The following is a 25,210-nucleotide window of genomic DNA, read 5'->3' as shown; positions in this document are numbered from 1 at the left end:
CGAACAAAAGGTTTGTAAACTATTGAGATCCATTTATGGACTCAAGCAATCATCTAGGCAGTGGTACTTAAGGTTCCACAAAGCTATAAGCTCCTATGACTTTGAAATGATCGAGGAAGATCACTGTGTTTATATCAAGCGGTTTGGAGACAACTTTGTCATTCTATCCCTCTATGTCGATGACATACTACTGGTTGGTACCAATCTTAAACTAATAAAGATGATCAAAGAGTGGTTATCCTTGAACTTCGAGATGAAAGACATGGGCGAAGCAGAATATATCTTAGGCGTTAAGATAAGAAGAGATCGTTCTAGAAAATTGCTGTCATTATCACAAAAGGCATACATAGCAAAGATTCTTGAGCGTTTCAATATGAGAGATTGCAAGCCTATGGATACCCCTGTGGTTAAGGGACATAACCTAAGCGAGGAAATGCGCCCTACAAAACAATGCGATATAGAACGCATGAAGAGAGTCCCATACTCAAGTGCCGTTGGCAGCCTAATGTACGCCATGTTGTGTACCAGGCTAGACATATGCTTCGCAGTCGGACTTGTGAGTCGATTCCAATCCAATCCAGGAATCAAACACTGGGAAGCTGTAAAGAGGATTATGAGATATCTAAAAGGAACCATGGACTATGAGCTATGCTATCAAGGAAATGGCCTTCGTGCGGAGGGTTATTCCGATGCTGATTGGGCAGGAGACCTGGATGAGCGACACTCGACGTCAGGCTATGCTTTCCTACTGAATAACGGAGCAATCTCCTGGAGCAGCAAGAAACAAACGTGTGTGTCTCTTTCATCCATGGAAGCAGAATATGTAGCCTGTTCTGCAGCTGTCCAAGAAGCTGTGTGGCTCAAAAGATTCTTAGTACGATTGGGAATCCATGGTGGGAGTGAGGGACCAACTCTGATTCACTGCGATAGTCAAGCAGCAATAGCCTATGCAAAGGACCCTAAGTACCACAATCGTACTAAGCATATAGACATAAAGTATCACTTTGTAAGGGATATGATCGCTAAGAAACAAGTGACAGTTCAATACTTGTCCACTCATAAGATGTTGGCAGATCCCCTAACCAAGCCTATAGCTAGAGATCCTTTTCGTTAAGCATGTAAAGGCCTTGGGCATGCGTAGAGCATGATGTATTGAACTCCTTTTTCTTTTTGATCCTTTTTGTTCAAATACGCAGGCACAAGGCATGTTGTAATGAACCTTTTTCTCTTACTTAGTAATTCAATGCATTTTATCCAGTTCAAAGAAATTTTTCTTGTATATTTGTGTATTTATACATGCATAGGCACAAGGTATGCAATACAAATATGTCGTACAGGTCACAAGGTTGGCTCACTCACACGAGCAACTGCCTCGCTATGTTCTCATGGGATATAGAAGGTTTGACAGCAGATGATCACCATGAGATGGTAGAGAAGAATCACTGCACGAATGTCACCTCAGCTAGACTGAGATGAGACCCATAAAAGGTTTGGGCCGAATCATGGATAATGTGTCATCCATGAGACCTGTAGCCAGACAAGGAACTCTTTACTAGTGAGACGTCATATATAGTTGTGATGAAAGAGCTCCTGGTTCAAATGTTGGAGTACATTTGGAACTTAAGTCTGTACGGTGCTATTAAAACCAAAAGCGACATACTCCACTTAGTGGATTGAGCACCGTAACATGCAATTCATACTGCATGAGCTCACTTAAATCCGCAACAAGGGACGTAGATGGAAGATCCCTGATCCATTACGATGTGAGTCCCAGAAAGGAAATAAACCTTTCATAATGCCCTTAAGACTTAGACAACATCACAAGGTTTTGGTTTAGTGGCAGCTACTCTAGCCTAAACCCCATGGTCAAGAATGATGCGATCTAACGGGTCAAGACTGAGAAAGCGACTATGCCAAATCTAAATGATGAACAGTCAGAAGGAAGATTTATCCTAAAATACACATCTACGTTGGTGTCTGTGACATGTCCCTTGCAGGTTGAACAGAACAACTAAGCAAGTGTGGATACCATACGTATGAAAAAGGCAATCTGAGTAAACAAAATAACTCGAGAGGGATTAGATATGCCACAAGTAAAGTGTATGGATAAAACTAGGGCATTCGAGGCAACAAGCATACAATTTGCAGGTACACCAAGGGTATTCTTGTGTACTGGTCCTGCATAAAGGATTCCTAGTGCACAGGTGCCCGAATCGATGACGTCATGCCCACGCGGTCACGGCAGACACCTAGTATGAAGCAATGAAAGATTTAGCTATCGCACGATGGACAGCCCATCAAGTGCGAGTGGGAGATGTTAGATTTTTGGGCTTGGATCCGCCCTTGATGGGCCGGATTATTTGACCGGGTATAAAGAGAATATATCAGTCAAATATCCAAGCGATATCATGATATGTTTGACTTGGTCAAACATCCTGAATCATATCCAATCGGTTACGATATAAATCTAATTAATTTATATTAAATTAATTAATTTATATTGTATAGATTAAATATATATTAAGTATATATATTTAGAATTAATTGTGATTGATTCTGGATTTGAATTCAAAATATCATGATATTATGAGATAAGGATATATTATCTTATCTCAGATTTTATCTGATGGGCTCAGTGGATATTTTTATGCTACCCAAAATATCCCTGACAAAAGCTATAAATAGAAGCTTCCCCCCATCAGTTCAAATCACTCCAGTAGTAGAGTTTTCCTACTATCTCTCTCTCTCTTATTTTCTTTCTTGCAAAAGTGGTGCTCTGCTGTGCACTTAAAAGCTCAGACTTTTATAGTCTAGCTTAAGCGTGAGCTAAGGAGATCCGACCGACCCGACCCGAGATCCGACCCGGTATGTTTTCGATCCATTCTCCAATTTTTCTCACAGGATTCATTAAATAACCCATCTAGCGGTGTTTATCTTTTCTCCTCCTCTGTTCATGAGAAAATCAGTTTGTCATCTTCTCTGCCTCTGTTCACGAGAGAGCCAATTCGTGCTCCACATTTTGATTGAGATGGAGGCGATCACTGTCACTGGACTTTCATCACAAGCCTCCTTCTCGCTTCAACCCTTACGTAGCAAAGAGAACAGCAAGCAAGCAGTACAATCCAAGCTCTCTGACCATCTTCACCACTGAGCTCTGAGTCGACACCACAACCTTCTTGACTATGGCTTACATCTTAGCCGCCACTGCCTCCATCTTGATTGATTTGATCATTCTTGCTCTGTTTGTTACTCCGTCTTTCTCTTTTGACCATCCCCATTTCGAATTGCAATGGCACGTCTTCATCGAAGGTTTGATCTTCTTGCTTTTTCTCAAAGGTTTGCATGCTAAACTCATCCCCAAATAGGTCCGAATCATCTCCTTTGCCAGAATCGGACTCTTCCTTACAGTCATCAGCATTCAGAACAATCAAGTTTAATTGGGTACAGTCCATCCACCCTACTCGGCATGGTGGGTTGTAGCTTCGGTTGGGGGATTTGCGCCTCTTGAACGGAGGGAAAAAAGAAACACCGTTAAATGATGACCTGTTTAGTGAATCCAGATCGCGGTTTTTAATTGGAGAATTTTGTCCTTTTTTCAAAGATACTCAATTCTTTTTAATGGTGTGCTTTTAAATTCAACCCAATCATAGGATCATTGACCATACAAAATCTTTTTGAGCTGATGCATATTTTTTCGATAGAACAGAAAATTTTGCATTAAAATATAAAAATATGATAAACAAATCTACTTAGCGTTTTCAATAGAACATCCTATTATGATGTAGTATCTTAATGTTGGAGAATTCAACAATTTTACAGAACATGGGATCCTAAGTGTTTGGATTAGCTTTTAGAAATATTTGAAATACATTAAGATGAAAATTTTTTCACATATTTATTTCGTATATCATAAAATTATTTAAGAAAAAAAGCTAATCCAAACACATTGTAAAATTTTATTTAAAAAAGCTCATCCTATTCGAGGAGACTTTTTTATGAAAAATCTAATCACCCAATCACTATATGTTTTCATCTGAAAGTGATGGAAATGATAGTTATACATACAAGGCTGCATAAAGATCAGGTTGAACTGGGTTACGACCTAACTTGAAGTTTAATCTGAAAAATGATGGGTTAAAAATTTTGGTCTGAAAACTGGTTCAGTCTTGTTACAGACACTTAGACCGGGTTGGACTTAGTCTACCGGGTTACTAGACTGATCTATGTTGCTTTTCTCGTTATATATACTTTTAGGAAAACGTATTCTTTACTACAAAAATAATACATGCTGGAAGCTAAAAAAGAATTGACCCACATTGAAAAAAAGCTGAAATATATAAGAAAAATTGAAAAGAAATAGGAAAGTGACCATAGAATAATAGCCACCTTGACACGAATAAACCCAAAGATGATGGCAACGGAAGAAGTTGAAGCAAAAACGGCCAAACAACAAACATGAACTAGAAAGATGCTCATGCGAATTTGAAGACCATGGCAAAGGAAGACACGAATTGATTTTTTTTCTTCTTTGGGGGGGGGGGGGGAAGCAAAAGATGTGAATTGAAAATGTTATTTTATGGCAAGCTGCGGTAGGAACTGACGGTAGAAAGGGATGAGCAGTGCCTGTGTCGGAGAGAAAGGAAGCAAGAGAAGGACTAAGGCAAACACAAAATTAAGTACATATTTTTTTTTGGAAAAAAAATCCTACCTAAGTCGGGTCAAACCACATGGTCTGAACTATTAGTCATTAACCTAGTCTCATCCGATAGTTTAGTGTGAAATGATTGGTCTAGTCTTTTTATCGGGTTGTATTTTTCAAAACTAGAGTGGACGGGGTTGTGTCAGATTGGACCAGGCAGATTGGGTTTTGAGTATTTTTGCATGGCCCTACACACATATATACATATATACATCATAGTATTGAAAATGAGACCGAACCAGCCGGGTTGGAGTGAAAATTGGCAAACCGGTCGCTTGAAAAACCAGCAGGCGGATCCACCCCATGTGACCCGGTCAACTCGAGAAAAAATCAAGTAACTCAACCGCTTTGGTGGGTTAATCTGGTTATGTTTTTTTTTTAAATTCTTTTAATGCTAAAAAATTATTAGTTAGGGACTAAAGGATTGCAGATCGGAGTATTTTACTGCGATAAATCTATTTTGATATTTTGCTTGAATAAATAGTTAGTCATTTTAATAATATGATACTATGATGTCATTTTGTCAAGGGAATTGTAAGAAAAATGAAAAGAAAATATAAGTGTATAATTTTTTTTGGTTAGAAATTCAAGGTATTAAATTGATGTTTAGTCCTTTGGATGGCATAATGAAACTGTAAATTAATTTTTTTATTTTTTATTTTTTTACTAGTTTGACTTCGATCTAACCCACTAACTCTTGACCTATTGTCTTGACTGATTTATAAGTCGATCCGGTTTTCAATATCTTGGTATATATCTATCTAATATCTTAAATTTTATGTTATAAATAAATACTCAAAAATTTTATAATAATTTTTTTAATTTTTACATTTATGCAAACAATTTTAAGCACACCGCAGTGTGTGTGGATTTTAGTGGAATAATGTTTTTTTTTTTTGAGCTACAGAGACAAACTAAGCTTGAAACGAAGGAAAAAGAAGATAAACACTAGACGCCAAACTAATAACTAAGGAAAAGACAAAAAAAGAAGACCGTCAGCTAAAGCCATTTGGCTTATCCTGAAGAATCAAATCAGCATAACTTTCTGGCACATCTACGATCAACTTGACGCCGAACGCTTGTTCATGTCCTTCCTTCGCCAGGTAGTCAGCACACCTTATAGTATCACGACTAGCATGGTGCAGTTCTATTCCCTCCTGAGCAAATATGGAATAATGTTTTCTAATTTTGGAATTTGGATCAATCTCATGCAAAAGCGCAAATATAGATATATATACCCGTCGCATTTCTGACTTCACTTTCAGTGTGATAAATTTAAACTTAAAATAGAAGAAATACAAATTAAAAAAAAAACGAATTTCTTCCTTCACTATTTTTTCATTATTGCATTTGCGTTCCGTGTCGTAGATCTGATCCCGTGGGAGAAGATCAGGAGATCTGATCTTGTAAGGTCAGGCTATTTGCTGAAGAATATCGAAGGAGTAGTATAATTGAAAGGACAAGAATTTCACACGAGAGCAATGCTATCGAGTAGATTTTCCTTTTTAGGCGGTCGAGATTCGGGTAGGGAAGATCATTCTCCGAAGGTCAAACTCCTTCCTATATTGAAACTCGAAGCAGATAAAGAAGTATATCGTCCTGGTGATCCAGTTGTGGTCACCATCGAGATCTCCAATCCATCTACTGCGTATTCATTTTTAGTTGAAAGACTGAGTTTTGAGATTAAAAGCATTGAGAAATTGGATGCTCAATGGTTTGCCACACAGAAACCGTTGCTAGGTTCAAAGCAAAAGAGAGGTTCGTTTCATGAACTTGTTCTTATTGTTGGTCTATTGTTGTTTGCTTAGCCTTCTAGCAACCAACAAGCATTGGTACTATTATGTCAATTTTTGTGCTTGGGGGAATATGTTTTCATGGACGGTTCAACAACTGCCATGGTTGCCGTTGGATTTTGGGCTTGGATCTGCTCTTGATGGGCCAGGTTATTTGATCCGGTATAAAGAGAATATACCATTCAAATATCTAAGCGATATTGTGATATGTTTGACTTGGTCAAACATCCTGAATCATATCCAATTGGTTACGATATAAATCTGATTAGTTTATAATAAATTAATCAATTTATATTGTATAGATTAAATATATATTAAATATATAATTTAGAATTAATTGTAATTGATTCTGGATTTGAATTCAAATATCATGATATTATGAGATAAGGATATATTTGTATATCCTATCTCAGATTTTATCTGATGGGCTCAGTGGATATTTTTGGCTACCAAAAATACCTTTGATAAAAGCTATAAATAGAGGCTTCCCCCCATCACTTCAAATCACTCCAGTAGTTGAGCTTTCTTACTCTCTCTCTCTCTCTCTTGTTTCTTTCTTGCAAAGAGGTGCTTACTGTGCACTTAAAAGCTTAGACTTTTATAGTCTAGCTTAAGCATGAACTAAGAAGATCCGACCGACCCGACCCGAGATCCAACCCGGTATGTTTCCGATCCATTGTCTAATTATTCTAACATTGTTGTCAAAGCCATGATGATCTTGAGGCTTTCAATATCTATGCATATATTATTCAGACTCAAATTTTTTTTTCGCTGCACCGTTAGTATGCTCCTATGTCATTTTAATTTCGAATGAGCATATACTTGTGAGTTAAATTCGAAAATATACTCTGACTATATCATTGAAGCCTGAAAATACTATATGTAATGCCATGAGGTTCAAAAACGTGGTCGAAATCCATTTTTCAAAGGCTCCAACATCAGCTGTACGAACCAGTTTTTGGGTCATTAAAAATGATATTTTTTAAAGAAAATGAACCCATAGAATTGTAGAGCATGAAAATACGAGTTCATAGAAACCTAAAATGCGTAAAACGGAGATTGGAGGTAGAAGATATGGAGGTTTGAAGCTGGCAGGTCGCGACGGACCCACTGGAGCTCCAGCCGAATCTGGGGCGACCCGACTAGAGGTCAAGGACGACCTGACCAGCCCAAAACGGCGTCGTTTTGGGTTGGCCAAGACATAGTGTTTCACTTACTGCGTTTTGGGTCTGTTTAACTCGAATCCTCCATGAAAGTCGGGTCGGTAGATCGACCCAACCTAAAAACAAAATTTTTTTGATTTTTTAAAGATGCACCAAGTGGGCATGTGGGATCCACCCAGGGTCCCTTTGGTCATAAAAAGCACATGTATAGACTCCTCAAGACGTGAGGAATCAAATGGAATGGGTCAGGTGACGGCGAGAGGCCGGAAAGGCATACACGCGCTGGTCCTGAGAGTGGGCGACCCTCCCCCATATTTGTTTTTAAAGTTTTTTTTGGGAATGCTTATTGGGGCACATGAGGGCGCATAGGGCTTATTTTTGGACCCTGTTTGACCTGAAATATTTCTAAAATCATGAGCTACAAATTGATATATTATGTTCTTATTTTTTATGACTTTTTGGGTACGAAAAATAGCAAATGAATGTTTTGAATATTTATTTTTATATTTTTCTTAACTTAATTTTCTTTTTGGGTTTAGGAAATGGCAAACTCAAATTCTAACCACTCTTTTGAAATATATCCAAGTTATTCTCCTCTTTCTGATGCTCCAAAGTCTTCAAATAATTATGCTGAAGAAAGTACAAATAAAAGAAAAACGCCTCAATCACGAGTGAACTCTAATGTACCTGAGGGGAGCAGTGGTAAAAGGAAATGTGTTCCTGACCAACAAGAGGAAGAAGTTTGCAGACCCAAGGACATAAATTTAATAGAACAAATAGCAGAAAAACATGCTGATGAATACAAGCATAAAAAATGTCTGTTTTCAAAATTGAGTTATTATGCTAAACAAATTATCAATGAGCAAGACGCACTCTTTTTCTCAAAAATTGCAATCCAATACAGAGAGGAATTGGCAAGGAGGGAACACATATTTAGTGAAGGATTTTTGTAAACAAAGTCTTTGTAGATGTTGGAAAGACGTTAAAGAGAGTTTGAGAGAACCCATGATAAAATACATCATGAACGAATGAGTTTTTGTTCGTGTTTATTTTTCCCTTTTCATTTTATGTTTACACTTTGAGACTTTATTTTTGGATTACCCAAATCTTTGTAAACATTTATGCTTCGTTAATAAAGTTTTTTTATTATAAATGCTTTATTTGAGTGGGAGTTTCATGAGGAAAACTCAAATTGGGGATATGATCAAGGAAAGTGAAAGATAAGAAAGGTAAGAGGCTAACCAGGAGTAATGAGATGGGAGCCAACCTAGTTGTCTCCTGATCATGAAAATAGCAAGACTCTTACCTGGACGATCTATGACTTACTTGAATAACATGTATATTGCATACCATACTAAAATGCATTGTTGTCTATGTGATAGCACGATGTCTCAAAGAGGAATCAAGTCTATTATAGCTGACCTCGTAGGAGGTGACAAGCTAAACAGAGACAATTACAGCATGTGGCGTCATAAGATATCATATGTCCTCGAAGAACAAGAAGTCATTGATGTGTTGACAATTTTTCTTCCAAAGCCTAAGGCGAATGCATCACGAAGGGACCAGGATGGCTACGCGGCCTAGAAAAGAAGGGATACTATTGCCAGAATTACTATGCTAAGTGCCATGACTGACGATGTGTTAGTACAATTCGAAACACACCCTTCTGCCTCTGCCATGTGGGCAGCGCTGAAATCTGAATTTGATGGTACCTTTGCTGCAAGGCTTAAGAGACACACTGTCAAACTTGACAATTTCAAGCTAGGTCCTAACACTCCCATAAGGCATCACCTAAGGGTAATACAGAACTTAATCAGGGAGCCTAAGGAAGCCGGAGGTGCCTTATCTGATGAGTAACAGATTCAAGCTGTCATGAGATCTCTCCCAGCAAGCTGGGACACCATGAAGCATACCATTACTCATAACAAGAGTATAAAAACCTTTACTAATGTAGCTCGCCACCTCCAACTAGAGGATAACTGAATGGAAACTGTGAAACCTGTTAGTAAGGCATATTTAACTAAAGGAAAGGGAGGGGCAACCTCCCAAAACCAGTCCAAGAGAAGCAAAGGCTCTCAAAATAAGAAAGGCAACCCTAAAGTGAAGAAGGAAAAGAATTCCTTTAAGAAAGGCAAGAAACCTGCAAAGAAGCAGAACATAGCAACCATCAAATGCTATGCTTCCAAAAGAAGGGGCATTATGCCAAGGACTGTCTTAAGCAGAAAAAGATATTGGATTCAGATTGATACATTCCTCTTATATTTCTAGCACTGCATTTATTACTAAAACTAATCTTGTTTGGGTTATAGACTCAGGGGCCATAGACCATGTGAGCAAGGATCGTGGCAACTTCACAGAATTTTGTCGATTACCAGCAAGAAGCAGATGGCTTTATGTTGGGAACAATACAAGAGTAGAAGTCAAAGGGATCGATACTTGTGAGTTGACCTTGTTTGACCTGAAATATTTCTAAAATCATGAGCTACAAATTGATATATTATGTTCTTATTTTTTATGACTTTTTGGGTACGAAAAATAGCAAATGAATGTTTTGAATATTTATTTTTATATTTTTCTTAACTTAATTTTCTTTTTGGGTTTAGGAAATGGCAAACTCAAATTCTAACCACTCTTTTGAAATATATCCAAGTTATTTTCCTCTTTCTGATGCTCCAAAGTCTTCAAATAATTATGTTGAAGAAAGTACAAATAAAAGAAAAACGCCTCAATCACGAGTGAACTCTAATGTACCTGAGGGGAGCAGTGGTAAAAGGAAATGTGTTCCTGACCAACAAGAGGAAGAAGTTTGCAGACCCAAGGACATAAATTTAATAGAACAAATAGCAGAAAAACATGCTGATGAATACAAGCATAAAAAATGTCTGTTTTCAAAATTGAGTTATTATGCTAAACAAATTATCAATGAGCAAGATGCACTCTTTTTCTCAAAAATTACAATCCAATACAGAGAGGAATTGGCAAGGAGGGAACACATATTTAGTGAAGGATTTTTGTAAACAAAAATCCTAGCCCTGCAAAATGTCCTCTATGCTCCAGAAATCTGACAAAATCTTGTGTCTGTTATTTCCTTAGTTAAATTTCATTTCAATGTCTTTTTCATGATTTCACGTAGACATTTTGTATGGGACCAATTTTTCAGTTTCTGGTAATGTTTCAGATGGTTTCTTTGTTTTAGAAAATTTCAATGACAATTTTTCTAATTTTTGCTATGCACTTTCTTCTGATGTCAATTACGATCTATGGCACACTAGATTAGGACATATTGGTCAAGAACGCATGACCAAACTAGTAAAAGAGGGTTTGTTAGGAAACATGTCCAAAAAGAAAATGTTTCTGTGTGAACATTGCCTCGCTGGCAAGAGCACAAGGAAACCTTTCGGAAAGGCAACCAGGGCTAACCACCCTCTTGAACTGGTACACTTTAATATTTGCAGACCAATGAGTGTTAGGGCATGTCACGGAGCATGGTATTTTATTACCTTCATCGATAATTCTTCCCGATATGGCTATACTTACTTGATTTCCCACAAATCTGAGGCATTAGAGTGCTTTAGAAAATATCTCAATCTAGTGGACAATCAGCTAGGTTCAAGAATCAAAGCTTTAAGAACCGAACAAGGTCGAGAATACCTCTCTGATCAGTTTAAGGAGCTCTGTGAAGAAAGGGGTATTGTTAGGCAACTAACAATCTCTAGCACTCCTCAACAAAACAAAGTTGCTGAAAGGAGAAACAGAACTCTCCTCGATAGGGTTAGATCAATGATGACATAAACTGAGCTTCCAACCTCATATTAGGGAGATGCTCTTTTAACTACCACATTCATACCTAACCGAGTGCCTTCTAAATCAGTCACCACAACCCCTTATGAATCATGGACAAACCACAAACCGGATCTAAGCATCCTAAGACCATGGGGGTCAACGGCCTACATTCGTGATTCTTCCCATAAGTATGACAAGCTAGAACCGAGAGGCAAAAAGTGTATCTTCATAAGATACTCTAAGAACTCTAAAGGGTATGTCTTTATTGGTGAAAATGGCAACGGCTCAGTGACTGAGATAGAGTCAAGGGATGCAACATTCATAGAAACCGAATTTCCTAGCAGAGGGAGTATTGATCGAACAAGCTGTCTTTATGGGATGATAGCAATGAGGTACAACAAAGTGTTCCTCAGTCTACTGATCCGAATGGGAGGGTTGAACCATTTTCACAACAAGGTCTAACTTAGCTACAGGAAGAAAGTCCCGTAGCAACCCCTCTTAGGGGAAGTAATAGAGACAAAACTCTTAGGAGACGCTTTTCAATTGAAGGAGAAACCTTCATCGTTAGTCTAGAAAATGATGAAGAAGACCCCGTAAGTGTTAAAGAAGCACTAACAGGACCTGCTAAGGAAAAATGGCAAAAGGCCTTACAAGAGCAAATGGATTCCATGGAGTCCAACCAAGTATGGGAATTAGTTGATCTACCACTTGGCCGAAAGGCAATTGGGAGCAAGTGGGTTCTCAAGTACAAACATAAGGCTGATGGATCAATTGATAGGCCCAAAGCAAGGTTAGTTGCCAAAGGGTATACACAACAGGAAGGAGTAGTATGGAGACACCTTCTTGCTTGTTGTACGTTTCAACTCGATACGGCTGATACTGGCTGTAGTAGCAAGTGTAGACTTAGAGTTACATCAGATGGATGTAAAAACTGCTTTCCTAAATGGAGAACTAGATGAAGAAATCTATATGGAACAGCCTGAGGGCTTTATACATAATGGGAACTAATAAAAGGTTTGTAAATTCTTGAGATCCATTTATGGACTCAAGCAATCATCTAGGCAATGGTACTTAAGGTTCCACAAAGCTATAAGCTCCTATGACTTCAAAATGATCGAGGAAGATCACTACGTTTATATCAAGCGGTTTGGAGATAACTTTGTCATTCTATCCCTCTATGTTGACGACATACTCCTAGTTGGTACCAATCTTAAACTAATATATATGATCAAAGGGTGGTTATCCTTGAACTTCAAGATGAAAGACATAGGCGAAGCAGAATATATCTTAGGTGTTAAGATAAGAAGAGATAATTCTAGAAAATTGCTGTTATTGTCACAAAAGGCATACATAGCAAAGATTCTTGAACGTTTCAATACGAGAGACTATAAGCCTATGGATACCCCTATGGTTAAGGGATATAACCTAAGCGAGGAAATGTGCCCTATAAAACAATACAATATAGAATGTATGAAGAGAGTCCCATACTCAAGTGCTGTTGGCAGCCTAATGTACGCCATGTTGTGTACCAAGCCAGACATATGCTTCGCAGTTGGACTTATGAGCTGATTCCAATCCAATCCAGGAGTAAAACACTAGGAAGCTGTAGAGAGAATTATGAGATATCTAAAAGGAACCATGGATTATGAGTTGTGCTATCAAGGAAACAGCCTTCCTGCAGAGGGTTATTCCGATGCTGATTGGGCAGGAGACCTGGACAAGTGACACTCGACGTCAGGCTATGCTTTCCTACCGAATAACGGAGCAATCTCCTGGAGTAGCAAGAAACAAAGGTGTGTGTCTCTTTCATCCATGGAAGCAAAATATGTAGTATGTTCTGTAGCTGTACAAGAAGCTATGTGGCTCAAAAGATTCTTAGTATGATTGGGAATCCATGGTGGAAGTGAGGGACCAACTCTGATTCACTGCGATAGTCAAGCAGCAATAGCCTATGCAAAGGACCCTAAGTACCACAATCATACTAAGCATATAGACATAAAATATCACTTTGTAAGGGATATGATCACTAAGAAACAAGTGACAGTTCAATACTTGTCCCCTCATAAGATGTTGGCAGATCCCCTAACCAAGCCTATAGCTAGAGATCTTTTTGTCAAGCATGTAAAGGCCTTGGGCATGCGTAGAGCATGATGTATTGAACTCCTTTTTCCTTTTGATCCTTTTTCTTGTTCAAATACGCAGGCACAAGGCATGTTGTACTGAACTTTTTCGTTTCCTCTTACTTAGTAATTCAATGCATTTTATCTAGTTCAAGGAAATTTTCTTGTATATACATTTGTGTATTTATACATACATAAGCACGAGGTATGCAATACTAATATGTCATACAAGTCACAAGGGTGGCTCACTCACACGAGCAACCGCCTCGCTATGTTCTCATGGGACATAGAAGATTTGATAGCAGATGATCACCATGAGATGGTAGAGAAGAATCAATGCACAAATGTCGCCTCAACTAGACTGAGATGAGACCCATAAAAGTCTAGGCCGAATCATGGATAATGTGTCATCCATGAGACCTGTAGCTAGACAAGGAACTTTTCACTTGTAAGACATCATCTATAGTTGTGATGAAAGAGTTCCTGGTTCAAATGTTGGAGTACATTTGGAACTTAAGTCTGTACGTGCTACTAAAACCAAAAGCAACATACTCTACTCAATGGATCGAGTACCATAGCATGCAATTCATACTATATGAGCTCACTCAAATCTGCAACATGGAGTGTAGATGGAAGATCCCTGATCCATTACGGTGTGAGTCCCATAAAGGAAATAAACCTTTCGTAATGCCCTTAAGACTTAGACAGCATCACAAGGGTTTGGTTTAATAACAGCTACTCTAGCCTAAACCTCCTGGTCAAGAATGATGCGATTTAACTGGTCAAGACTGGGAAAGCGATTATGCCAAATCTAAATGATGAATAGTCAGAAAGAAGATTTATCCTGAAGTACACATCTACGTTGGTGTCTGTGACATGTCCCTTGCAAGTTGAACAGAACAACTAAGCAAGTGTTGATAAAGGTACACCATAAATAAAGTAAACAAAATAAACTCGAGAGGGACTAGATATGCCATAAATAAAGTGTATGGATAAAACTGGTGCATTCGAGGCAACAAGTATACAATTTACTGGTACACCAAGGCTGTTCTTGTGTGCTGGTCCTGCATAAAGGACTCCTAGTGCATAAGTGCCCGAATCAATGACGTCATGCCCATGTGGTCACGGTAGACACCTAGTATGAAGCAATGAAAGATTTAGCTATCGCACGATGGGCAGCCCATCAAGTGCAAGTGGGAGATGTTGGATTTTGGGCTTAGATCCGCCCTTGATGGGCTGGATTATTTGACCGAGTATAAAGAGAATATACCAGTCCAAGCGATGTTGTGATATGTTTGACTTGGTCAAACACCCAGAATCATATCCAATTAGTTACGATATAAATCTAATTGGTTTATAATAAATTAATCAATTTATATTGTATAGATTAAATATATATTAAATATATATATTTAGAATTAATTGTGATTGATTCTGGATTTGAATTCAAATATCATGATATTATGAGATAAGGATATATTTATATATCCTATCTCAGATTTTATCTAATGGGCTCAATGGATATTTTTGGCTACCCAAATACCCCTGACAAAAACTATAAATAGAGGCTTTCTCCCATCAGTTCAAATCACTCCAGTAGTTGAGATTTCCTACTATCTCTCTCTCTCTTATTTCTTTCTTGCAAAGAGGTGCTCTGCTGTGTACTTAAAACCTTAGACTTTTATAGTCTAGCTTAAGTGTGAGCTAACAAGATCCGACCAACCCGGTACGTTTCTGATCCATTGTCTAATTATTCTAACAGTTGCAAAGCAGATCGTTTCTGCTGGCACCAGCAAATCATGTATGCCTAATCCTATATATTAAAGAATCCCGCCTATCTATTGAGTTCTTGCATTTGCTCAGGGGATTAGCATGCTTCTGAAATTTGCGAATTCGAATAATTCGTTTTAGCTAAGTTAACGGGCCCGCGTCGGGAATTTCCTCGTTAGTCATTGTACTTTTTTCTGGGGATATTACAACGGGTATTTCAGTTAAACTAGGCTTGTGAGTCCTGCAGTTTCTTATAGTTTATATATACACATGTGTGTGTGTCCACGCGCGCGCGCTCCCTAGATTGTACCTTCTGCTAACTTATAGAGACAACAAAAATTGTTGTATAGTTTTCACCAAAAAAAAAAATTTGTTGTATAGTACTTGTTGAGACTGGAACTAGAAAATATTGGTAAGGGGCGCGGAAGGTAAAAATAAAATTTTTACGGGGCCAAAGTTAGAAATTTTTCAAAAACTCATCTGATCTACATCTAATATTACAAAGGAAGTAAGGTTTAGGGGATGCGGCTTCCCCTGTTTGGGATAGCCTGGCCCCCTTCCTAAGTACATGATACTCATTGTACATCTGAGGGAATAGCTGCACAATTCTTAATCCATATATTTGTACGATGGCTTTAATAATTGGCATTAAACGGTGAAACTTTTACAGTTAAAATGCCCTGTCTATGAACACTTGATAACGGTTTGAATCACCAAAACAAAAAGAAAAACCAAAAGCAAAGATGTTAGAGTTTTACATGCTGCTTGTGGTGCTTGAGCATTCTAGTATGACATTTCAACTACAGATGTCTCTGGATTTATTTTAGTAACATTTGTGCCTTTTTCATATCTAAAGGAGAAGTGTAACTATTGACACTCGAGGAGTTTCATTTAATTATGTCTAAATAACGGAAACTAAAGTTAGGCCAGTAGGAGAATAAAAGAAGTACCTATGGTGACTTGTCAGAGTTGGAAAATATTTTATTCATTATGTCAAAATGGAAGCGAGTGCCTTATGGAGTTGAAGTTTGACTAGGCGTGATGCGCTGCTGTTAGGAAAATAAAATTGACAAGGGAAAAATGTGTTTGTAGATCACTGCAATTCGGTAGTGCAAAGCATGAGCAGTTGATACTGAGTATGCTCCACTTGAAGTAAAAACACAAGCTAAGCAATACGGCAAACGAAGGGAAGAAGTGAAAGTTCCTAAATGCTAGTAATCTCATTAAAAGTGCTCTTCAATATCCATGAGATTTATTTCACTTGGGCATGTGCACCTTTTGAATTGTTGACTTGCCCATTCATTACTTCCTCTTGCTTTGCTCAATTATAGGTGTATAGCTTACTGCTTCATTAGCTTTGTCTATATAAGTGGCCGTGTCCAGGTGACATAAGTTATTGATCCTAGAAGTAAATTATATCATCTATCCATTTAGGGGGTTGTATTCCGAAAACACCAGACAATAAATAAAACCAGCTTGAAATTTTTCTACAACTCATTGCCATTTCTAGTTTAAATGGTTTTCTTGCAAATTTCCTGCATCTATCAGTTTGGTCATCATTCATTGTGTTGCATGTTAACTTGTCATACTTGTATTTTATCTATTTGTATAAATACAGATTTGACTATGTAGTCTATCATTTGCAGATGTAGTACGAATGCTTCTGCCTAGCATTGTTCCACCATCTTACAAGGGTTCAACTGTTCGCTATTTTTACTATGTTAAAAGTGCATTAATGGGAGAGTGGCTAGTGATGGAAAATGGGCAATCATTTGCAGAGTCTGTACAAGATGTTACTAATATGGTTGGTTTTCAATAACTTGTGCTAATTTATGATGCAGTGTATTTTAAACAATTTTATTTTCATATTAAGGACTTGTAGTTCATTTTCAACTTGAACATATATATTTTGTCTTCGTTTCCTATATTTTGAGATTAATGCCTATAAACAAAAATTAGTTGAGGAGCGATTTTGTGACCTCTCTTTGGTTATTTGCTCAGTCTTTTCTAAGGAATCATTTTGTCTGGTTTAAGAAAGTTTGACACACTCTTGCTTTGTTGAGATTATTAAACTATCCGTTTCTTATAGATTTTCTCTTCAGGAGGCTACCATTTGTTGCTTCTTATGTTATCAATAAAAAACTTATCAAGTCTAAAACCTTGGGTTCTATAAATGGCTCATACTATTTGAGATATTTTTGTGATGAATGTCACAAAATGTTAAAGTAACATCTTGGTAAGTTACGTACAAAATTCTTGAAGAAAATGATCCGTCATGTGATTTTCTCTGTATAAATGGGAATATAGATCGTTGGCAAAGTAATAGAAGAGATTTTCTGATGCAGGAGCTGAGAAAAGACCTGTTTTGAAGTTATGGCAGATACACTCAGCTTGAGAATTTCCATTGCCTGATTTTAAAGGCTTTTTGATGGAACTTGCAGGATTCCTCTCACATTCCATAGAACTTGCTAGGGCTGCTCCTTCTGTATATTTTCCTTTTCCTTTCGAACTTTAGCTGTTCTATTGGATGTGTGCTTCTTTTAATACTTAACTACTGCTGATCCTGGAATGACAATCTATCCTAATTGTGGATGACACAATAGAACCATTCCAGATCAAGTTAACGTGATATACACCAGCTAAGAGGTCAAGACAACATCAAAGCTTAAACCTCTCTCTTGAAGCCATGGGTACAATATAAACAAGTTTTCTAAGAAATTGTCTTTCTATTTTTAGTATATACATGATGATGACATGAATGATGACGATATCTTCATTAACACCAACTCCACATATATATCAATTTATTTTATAATTAAAAATGTTTTTAAATCATTATATTCTTAATTGTTATTATATAAATTTTTGTAAGATTATAATTTAAAATAAAAAAATTTAAAATTAGTGACGGAATTGCGACGGAATAGAACTAGCGACGGAATTAGTGACAAAAACTTCTGCGACAAACAATTTAGTGACGGAAATCTCTGACGGAAAAAATTCCGTCGCTAATTCCGTCACAAATATTTATTGACAGATTTTCTAACGGATTAGCAACGGAATTTAGCAACGGACAAAAATTCCATCGCTAATCCATCGCTAATATTAGCGACGGGATTTCCGTCGCAATTCTGTCAGAAATTAGTGACAGAATTTGTTTCCGTTGCAGTTCCGTCAGAAATTAGTTATGGAATTTGTTTCCGTCGCAAATTAGCGACGGAATTTTTTCCGTCACAAATTCTGTCGCTAATCAGCTGTTTTTTTGTAGTGTTAGACTTTTTAGAGGACTTTGACATTGAATTTTCAGAATATTTAGGAGATGTTTGAGCTGCAATTGACATGTGTCATCAGTATTTGGTGGGTTAATGTAAAAGGGGAAAAAAATTGTATGATAGATTAAAATTACAAAGTGACAAAACCATCAAAATACATTTTTCTCCTAAAAATGTTATAACTTACAGAATTACTGGTTTTAAATAACTTTTATAAATTTCCTAAAATGTTCTAAAGTTGCTTATGATAAAATAAATTCAAAATTTAACAAAATTATGAAAAATATTTAAGATTTATATCAGATTATTTATCATTCAATTTATGCTGTGAAATTTACAAAATTGAAAGCTATATGAAAGTAGGGACATCAGTATCAAAACTAACCAAAATTTTTTACTGAGCTTAAAATTAAAAAACCGATAAAACCATCAAAACATATTTTTGTCCCAAAAATATTATAATTTACAAAACTACTGACTTTAATTACTCCCTCTGTCCCTTTTTATAAGAAACAATCTTTCTCATAGTGGTGTCCTTAAATATAAGAAACCAATCTTCTTTGTCTGAAATTTTAAACTGGTTTTTCTACTTTTACTCCCATTAAATATATGCCACTTATTATCTCTCTGTAATAAATTTTCACTCATTATCTCTCATACACTCTATTTGCAAACAAGGGTATCATCGGAAAAATGTGTGTGTGTATATATATATATTACACATTTATTGCTTTTAACTAAAACATTTTAAACATCATGATTTTAGTAGTTGTTTCTTATAATAAGGGACGGAGGGAGTATTTACTAAAATGCACAAAAGTTTCTTTATGATAAAATAAATTTGAAACGTAGCAAAATTTATGAAAAGTGTTCAAGATTTATAACAATTATTTAATATTAAATTTACACTCTGTAAAGTAACACAATCATAAGCTACATAAAACTGGGGTATCACAACTAAGCTGTTTGGGACAATTTTAGTTTAAACAATATCCAGGAGATTGGATCAGAATAACTTTTAGATTGACCATTGGAAATTCATTTTTCCACCTAATTATTCTCGTCATCTAGTAGGTTTAGATGCCAAGGTTGGTACACCTTGAGTTTGAGAATATCTCTCAGCCTGGTTCATTTCTGTCTCTGTCTCTCAACTTCCTGCCAGAATTATTCCTACCCATCTCCCCCCCAGTTTTCTCCGCTCTGGAATAGTGTTACTTAGAATATCTTACTTCTGGCTTGTTGGAGGTCTTCCCTGTGATGTTTGAAGGGATTTGCTTACACTTGCGAGTTAACCTGGCCCCTCACATAAGTAAATCAGTCTTGGCTTGAGAATCCTTTTCAGGAGGTTTTGAATTTTCTCACATTTTGGTTGCACTTTAAGCCATGATTAAGTATATTCTTTGGCGCAGAAGGTCTTATTGTAGGACATCTTTCTCTTTTCTCTGTTCAACGATATCTTGTAAAATAAAACCAACCCTTACAGGTTAGAGCAAATGATATTAATGATGGTTTAGAGGAAGGATATGACAGCTCAAGGGATGAAGTATCCTCCGTTTCCTCATACAACCCTGTGAAACATAATCTGCGCAGAAGCTTTGGAAGTTCATTATCATTGCGTTCTTGATCAGCAAGATCTTTAAGCAGGGATCCTTTGGAAGGTTCTCGGATGAGTTTATCTTCACAAATGGCACTTGCCCGACTCTCTGTGGCTGAGGTTTTACATGATTCTGCTGCTGCTGAGCTACATAAGTATCTGCAAATCAGTTTTAATGAAACTTTTTTTTTTTTTCTTTGAATAGGTTTAGTCCTGAAACTCACAGAAACTATCTTGTTTCTTAGTATCCTTGATGAGAAGGTTTGCTTTGCCAAATATCAATTTATTGTTGAAACAGATGTCTTATCACCTCAGAAGTCATTGTCAAATTGTCTCCCCAAGTCACCAACAGAAGTTCAGAAATCCTTTTTCTGCCGAAGAAGATGCAGGAGTTGCCTCTTCATCAGAAGCTGCAGCCATTAACTCTGCTTCATGTAAATTCTTTGCATTTGTTTTTGTTTTCCAGTAATATTTTGTATGTTTGAGCGCCTTATTAGACTCAGCATGGTGTTTTGAACTTGATCATTCATGATTTGAGACGTGTGGTTCATCACCAATTGAAATTTCAAATATTATATTCTATCTGCGAATCATGGAGTCCCTGTAATTGTTGTAGAATTAAGTCCTATTTCAGCGATCTATGAAGAAAATACATTTCAGTCTGGTTTTGCACCATATGAGTGTGAGATTTACTGATTTCCTCCATTTTTTTCTCACAATTTTAATGTAAAATAATTAGCGTGCTACAACCTATGGTTTCGATTTTCTTCACTTTGCCGCCTCTTTATTTAAAAGTTGATGCAAGAGTGTTTCTGTGTAATCATAATATCATAAAGGACGGAGCTAGGCACTATAAGTTAGTTAGATAAATAGAAATATGACTGTTAGTTGGAATAGTGGGGCACATGAAATCTATAAATAGGTTGCCTACTTTGGAATTCAGATTATGATTGAGTAATAAACAGTTGACTATTCAGTTGCATTTTTGATATACTTTGGACTCGAGTGAGAATTTTGGGAAGTGTGGTGTCTGACTGGAAGAGAGGAGTTAGGGATTATGAAGTGGATGTGGGAGAAATTTGGGAATGGGGACGGAATTTTGGGTGTTTGCGCCTTATTGGGAAGGAGTTGAGGACTTTGAGATGAAATTGTGATAAATTGACTTGGATTTTCTGTTTGATATTTAAATGAATTAACGAACAACTCAGTGTAATGCTAATAAATCAAGTTTAGGATGGCTCAATGTCAACTTTTGAACAACAGCTAGAATATTATAATTTACCCCTTGTTTTTAAAGGGAAAAACTCAGGTGTAGGTTGTATCGCATTTTTTTAATCATCTTGCATTGATTTCAGAGGTCACCTCGCTTATTTTGTTTAAAAGAACTTTAAATTAATTTCAGCAGTGAATTATATTTTTTTAAATCACGTGACAATTTGTGTTACTTAATAGCTTGGACATTTGGGTGTATGGCTATAATCAAATGACTTCACATGGTATGAAACATCTGTTATTAATGTCCTTCATTAATGTTTGCCACTTTTGCTTGACTTAATTTGCATGTGAAATATGCATGTCAGAATACTTCTAAAAATAGATTATCCCTGTTTTAAAATGTAAGCCTTCTGCTTCCAGATGCAACAACTATCTGGTTACCTAATTTTTTGCAAACATTTTCTGCAGCAGAAGGCTTCATTAGAGGAAGGTCATATAACATCCGGCTGGACGACCAAGTTCTGCTTAAATTTTCGCCAAAAAATTCCGACTCCAATTATTACTTCAGTGATATGGTAATAAAAATCATGGTTTATATCAATTATGTTGAAGCAAACGTTATAATAACCAATCATGGACAATTTCATGTTTTAGATAGGTGGGACTCTAACCTTCTTTCATGAAGAGAGAGCTAGGAGATGCCTTGAGGTTTGTCTACAAACTGTGGAGCTTTAAGCTGACTATGTTGTGGTTGATGCTTGAGATTTTTCAAACACTATTCTATATGCTTATGCAGGTCTCAATAACACTGGAAACTTCAGAAACTATAAATCGGAGATTTGTCCACCCTTCTAGAAAGCATTCCCCCACAATCACAAAGGTATTTACTTTTTTTGCAGATGGAGTGCTCACAGCTTTAATTTAGTTGATGAACTGCACATTTTTAGTTTCTCATGCTTGATGCCGCTTCTTTTCTTGGTGTTGAATAACCCAATAGTCTTGAGCATTTCATTATTTTCTTGGAGGAAGGTTAGATTTTGTAGATAGGGCTTTTCTTTTCTTTTCTTTTTTTTCCCCGGTTTGGTTAAGAATAATTGGGCATTGTTTTCAAGCCTCTTCATGTTGCCTTAGCTGAAAGATTCGTTCATTTAGTAGGGGGTTTTCCGCTTTTTCCCCACTTCATGGTGAAAGTCCATCTGGTGTCTTTCTTGCCTTTGCAATAGAAACGTTTAGTATCCTGTGTCAAGTCTTTGTGAAAAATTGAAGATGAGAGCTGACTCACGATATCACCATTAAGTTCTTTCTATGTGCATATGTTAATGATGTTGGCTTCTGATACATTTGTTCTCGCTTGTTTTTTCTTAGGTCCAGAGTGACCATTATGAAGTTGTTGCCGATTTGGTGCAGACAAGTTTTCTTTTCTCTATCTCCATGGATGGGCCAATGTCGTTCTCCACTCCACGTGTGTCAGTGCAATGGGTTCTTAGATTTGAATTTTATGCTACTCCAAAGAATTTGGATTGGACCAAGTATGAATTTCGACCTTGCCTCTTTTTTTTTTTTTTGGTTTAAGCCCTAAAACACAAATTTCCATTCCTTTATGCATCTGGTTTTTACGTGCACTTGTCTCTACGGCTGGATCCATTTTATCGATCAGTCTAGGCGTTGTGTTCATGTGATGTTGAACCATCAATTTTCACATCTTTATGTAATGTTGAGCATTCACGTATTAAATTGTAGTTGGCAGCACGCCCGGCACACTTGTGCTAAGGGCTTCTGGTGCCAGGGCATGCCGACTTTGTCACTGCAATATTCATTGGAACCAATTAAAAGACATATCCCATGCACAACGATTTAAACTGCTAGTAAAACTCAACCATTTTCTATATATATATAGACAATATGAGGTATTTCTCACTTTCTCATGTTCATCACAAATTCACAAATAATAAAATAGCACAATCCACATGCAAAGAGTATAGAAAGTTATCAAGTCTCTCTGATTCTGTCCTACATAAATTGTTCAAAGAGAAAAGAAGGATAATAATGATGGGAAAACGAGACTTGATCTGAGAGAGACAAAAATAGCGAACAGTGGTTGGAGCTGCTGCCTACTGAAGGGAGGACATAATCAGAAAGATGGAAAGGAATAATAAGGGATGAAATATAAGAAGTCAGGGTTTTTTTTTTTTTTCCTTCTTTTTTTTGGGGGGGGGGGGTGACAAGGGGCTGGCTGAGTGAATGGGGGAATATAGTTGTAACCGCTATAAAAATACCAAGAAATACCCCCAAGTTCACACCGTCGCAATTTTACTTGGGTTCATTGTGTTCTGCAACTGCAGAACTGGCCAGTTATCTATGGCAGTTGACAACAGGCGTTTGTTTGCACGATATAGAAGGCTGCCCTTTCATCTGTTTCCATATCTCATGGGATGAAATAAGAGGGTTTAATAGCATTCTTAGTTTTAAAGCACTTTAAACTTTTGAATTAGCCATTGATTGTATTTTAAGCCTTATGGTTTCTGAACCTCAAGTATGAACATCCTCTTCTGATTGAGGGAAGAGAAAAATGTGAATGGGTTCTTCCGATTACAGTGCACGCACCTCCATCTAGGACTTCTGGGACAAGACGCGAGAAACCTGTCTCTCTGGATCCCTTGTGGGTGCATAATTAAAGGCATAAAAAAATGTTTGTTCACTCTGAGCTCTCCCCTACCAATGCTATAAGTAGCTTGGTTCTGTCGCAAATCGCTACATCAAAATTCTGTTTGTCCTAATCCAATTTCCCCTGATACATTTGTTCCCATCAATTTTTATTACCACTCTATTAAAAATCGGAATCTTCTATTGAAAAGAAGAAATAACTTTGTTCTCCAACTTGCTTGCAGATGTTGAAACAAGAGATAATTATTCATAGTCACACGTATATAATGCATGAATCACATGCAAGAATCACATAATTTCAGATCACCATCGTGAAACTAAAAAGCTAGCCTTAAGAGGGAACTTTCATTCCACCAAACGTGGAGTACCAGAAGCAGAGTTCATAAACGCCATAGGCCAAACGGCAGAGGCATACACAAAAGAACAATAAAAGACATTAACCAATCCCTTCTCGATCTTCCTCAATCTCAGGACCTTCACAATGAGCATAATCATCACGAGAATCCTCAAAAGCGTGGGCAACACTGATGATGAACATTTGTAAGTGGACCGGGGAATGTATGATGATCAGTTGATTTGATTCTTGGCATCATCTTGATTGACTTGGTTGGCTTTGCCTACAAAATCGCTATACCAAATATCATAGCCTCCATAGAATAAAACAACAATGATCCTAACAACGAAGCCTACGATTTGACGAAGTACGGGAAGGCGACTCCTAAGTGGAAAGTCTCCCAAAATACGAATAAATATCATTAAGAAAATGGAAATGAATCCGATGACACTGATAATGTCTGCGACTATAGTGCTATTGCTCACAATCAAACGTATAGCAGCTAGAAATGCAACAGGCATTGCTATAAGGGCCCCATAAACAAATAACCTAGGGAGGCCATATGCTAGACATGCAAAACGAAGATCTCCAATTGGGACCCATAGAAGAATGATAGAACCAATGGTGAAGCTATACATAGCAGTAGTGTTAAAAGCCATGAATATCTTGAATAGGGTTTGATCGGCCAGAAGTGCCAAACCCCTTTGTTTTGGGATTGGGCCATCTGATCAGTAAAACGCACCTGGTACTGTGAAACCAGCTGCAAAAGTCACTGTAGCTGTGAGTATGGCCACAAGTATGAG

General features: G+C 37.1%; 1 protein-coding gene across 1 annotated transcript; it reads left to right on the top strand.

The window, feature by feature from the left end:
- Positions 1-6,180: 6,180 nt before the first annotated feature.
- On the top strand, positions 6,181-24,084 carry LOC114743299 (uncharacterized). The gene is made up of 11 exons (XM_028931500.1): positions 6,181-6,457; positions 16,975-17,132; positions 20,084-20,216; positions 20,400-20,455; positions 20,547-20,628; positions 21,878-21,984; positions 22,064-22,117; positions 22,206-22,289; positions 22,775-22,938; positions 23,752-23,786; positions 23,921-24,084. The coding sequence occupies exons 1-11, from the start codon at positions 6,181-6,183 to the stop codon at positions 24,082-24,084; spliced, it is 1,314 nt and encodes a 437-aa protein (XP_028787333.1).
- Positions 24,085-25,210: the final 1,126 nt, after the last annotated feature.

The sequence above is a fragment of the Neltuma alba genome, unplaced genomic scaffold (genome assembly GCF_004799145.2).
Source record: "Neltuma alba isolate B1F8T4 unplaced genomic scaffold, ASM479914v2 tig00003988_pilon, whole genome shotgun sequence".
Taxonomy (NCBI): domain Eukaryota; kingdom Viridiplantae; phylum Streptophyta; class Magnoliopsida; order Fabales; family Fabaceae; genus Neltuma; species Neltuma alba.
The sequence above is the reverse complement of the archived record's forward strand: the minus strand, read 5'-3'. Positions and strand labels throughout refer to the sequence as shown.

What these genes read in the sequence shown, in the direction of transcription:
- LOC114743299 (XM_028931500.1), top strand. Translation starts at nt 6,181, where the DNA reads ATGCTATCGAGTAGATTTTCCTTTTTAGGCGGTCGAGATTCGGGTAGG. An exon ending in AGGTTCAAAGCAAAAGAGAG is followed by an intron (nt 6,458 to 16,974) that starts GTTCGTTTCATG and finishes TATCATTTGCAG; the next exon opens with ATGTAGTACGAATGCTTCTG. An exon ending in TGGAAGTTCATTATCATTGC is followed by an intron (nt 20,217 to 20,399) that starts GTTCTTGATCAG and finishes TTCTTTGAATAG; the next exon opens with GTTTAGTCCTGAAACTCACA.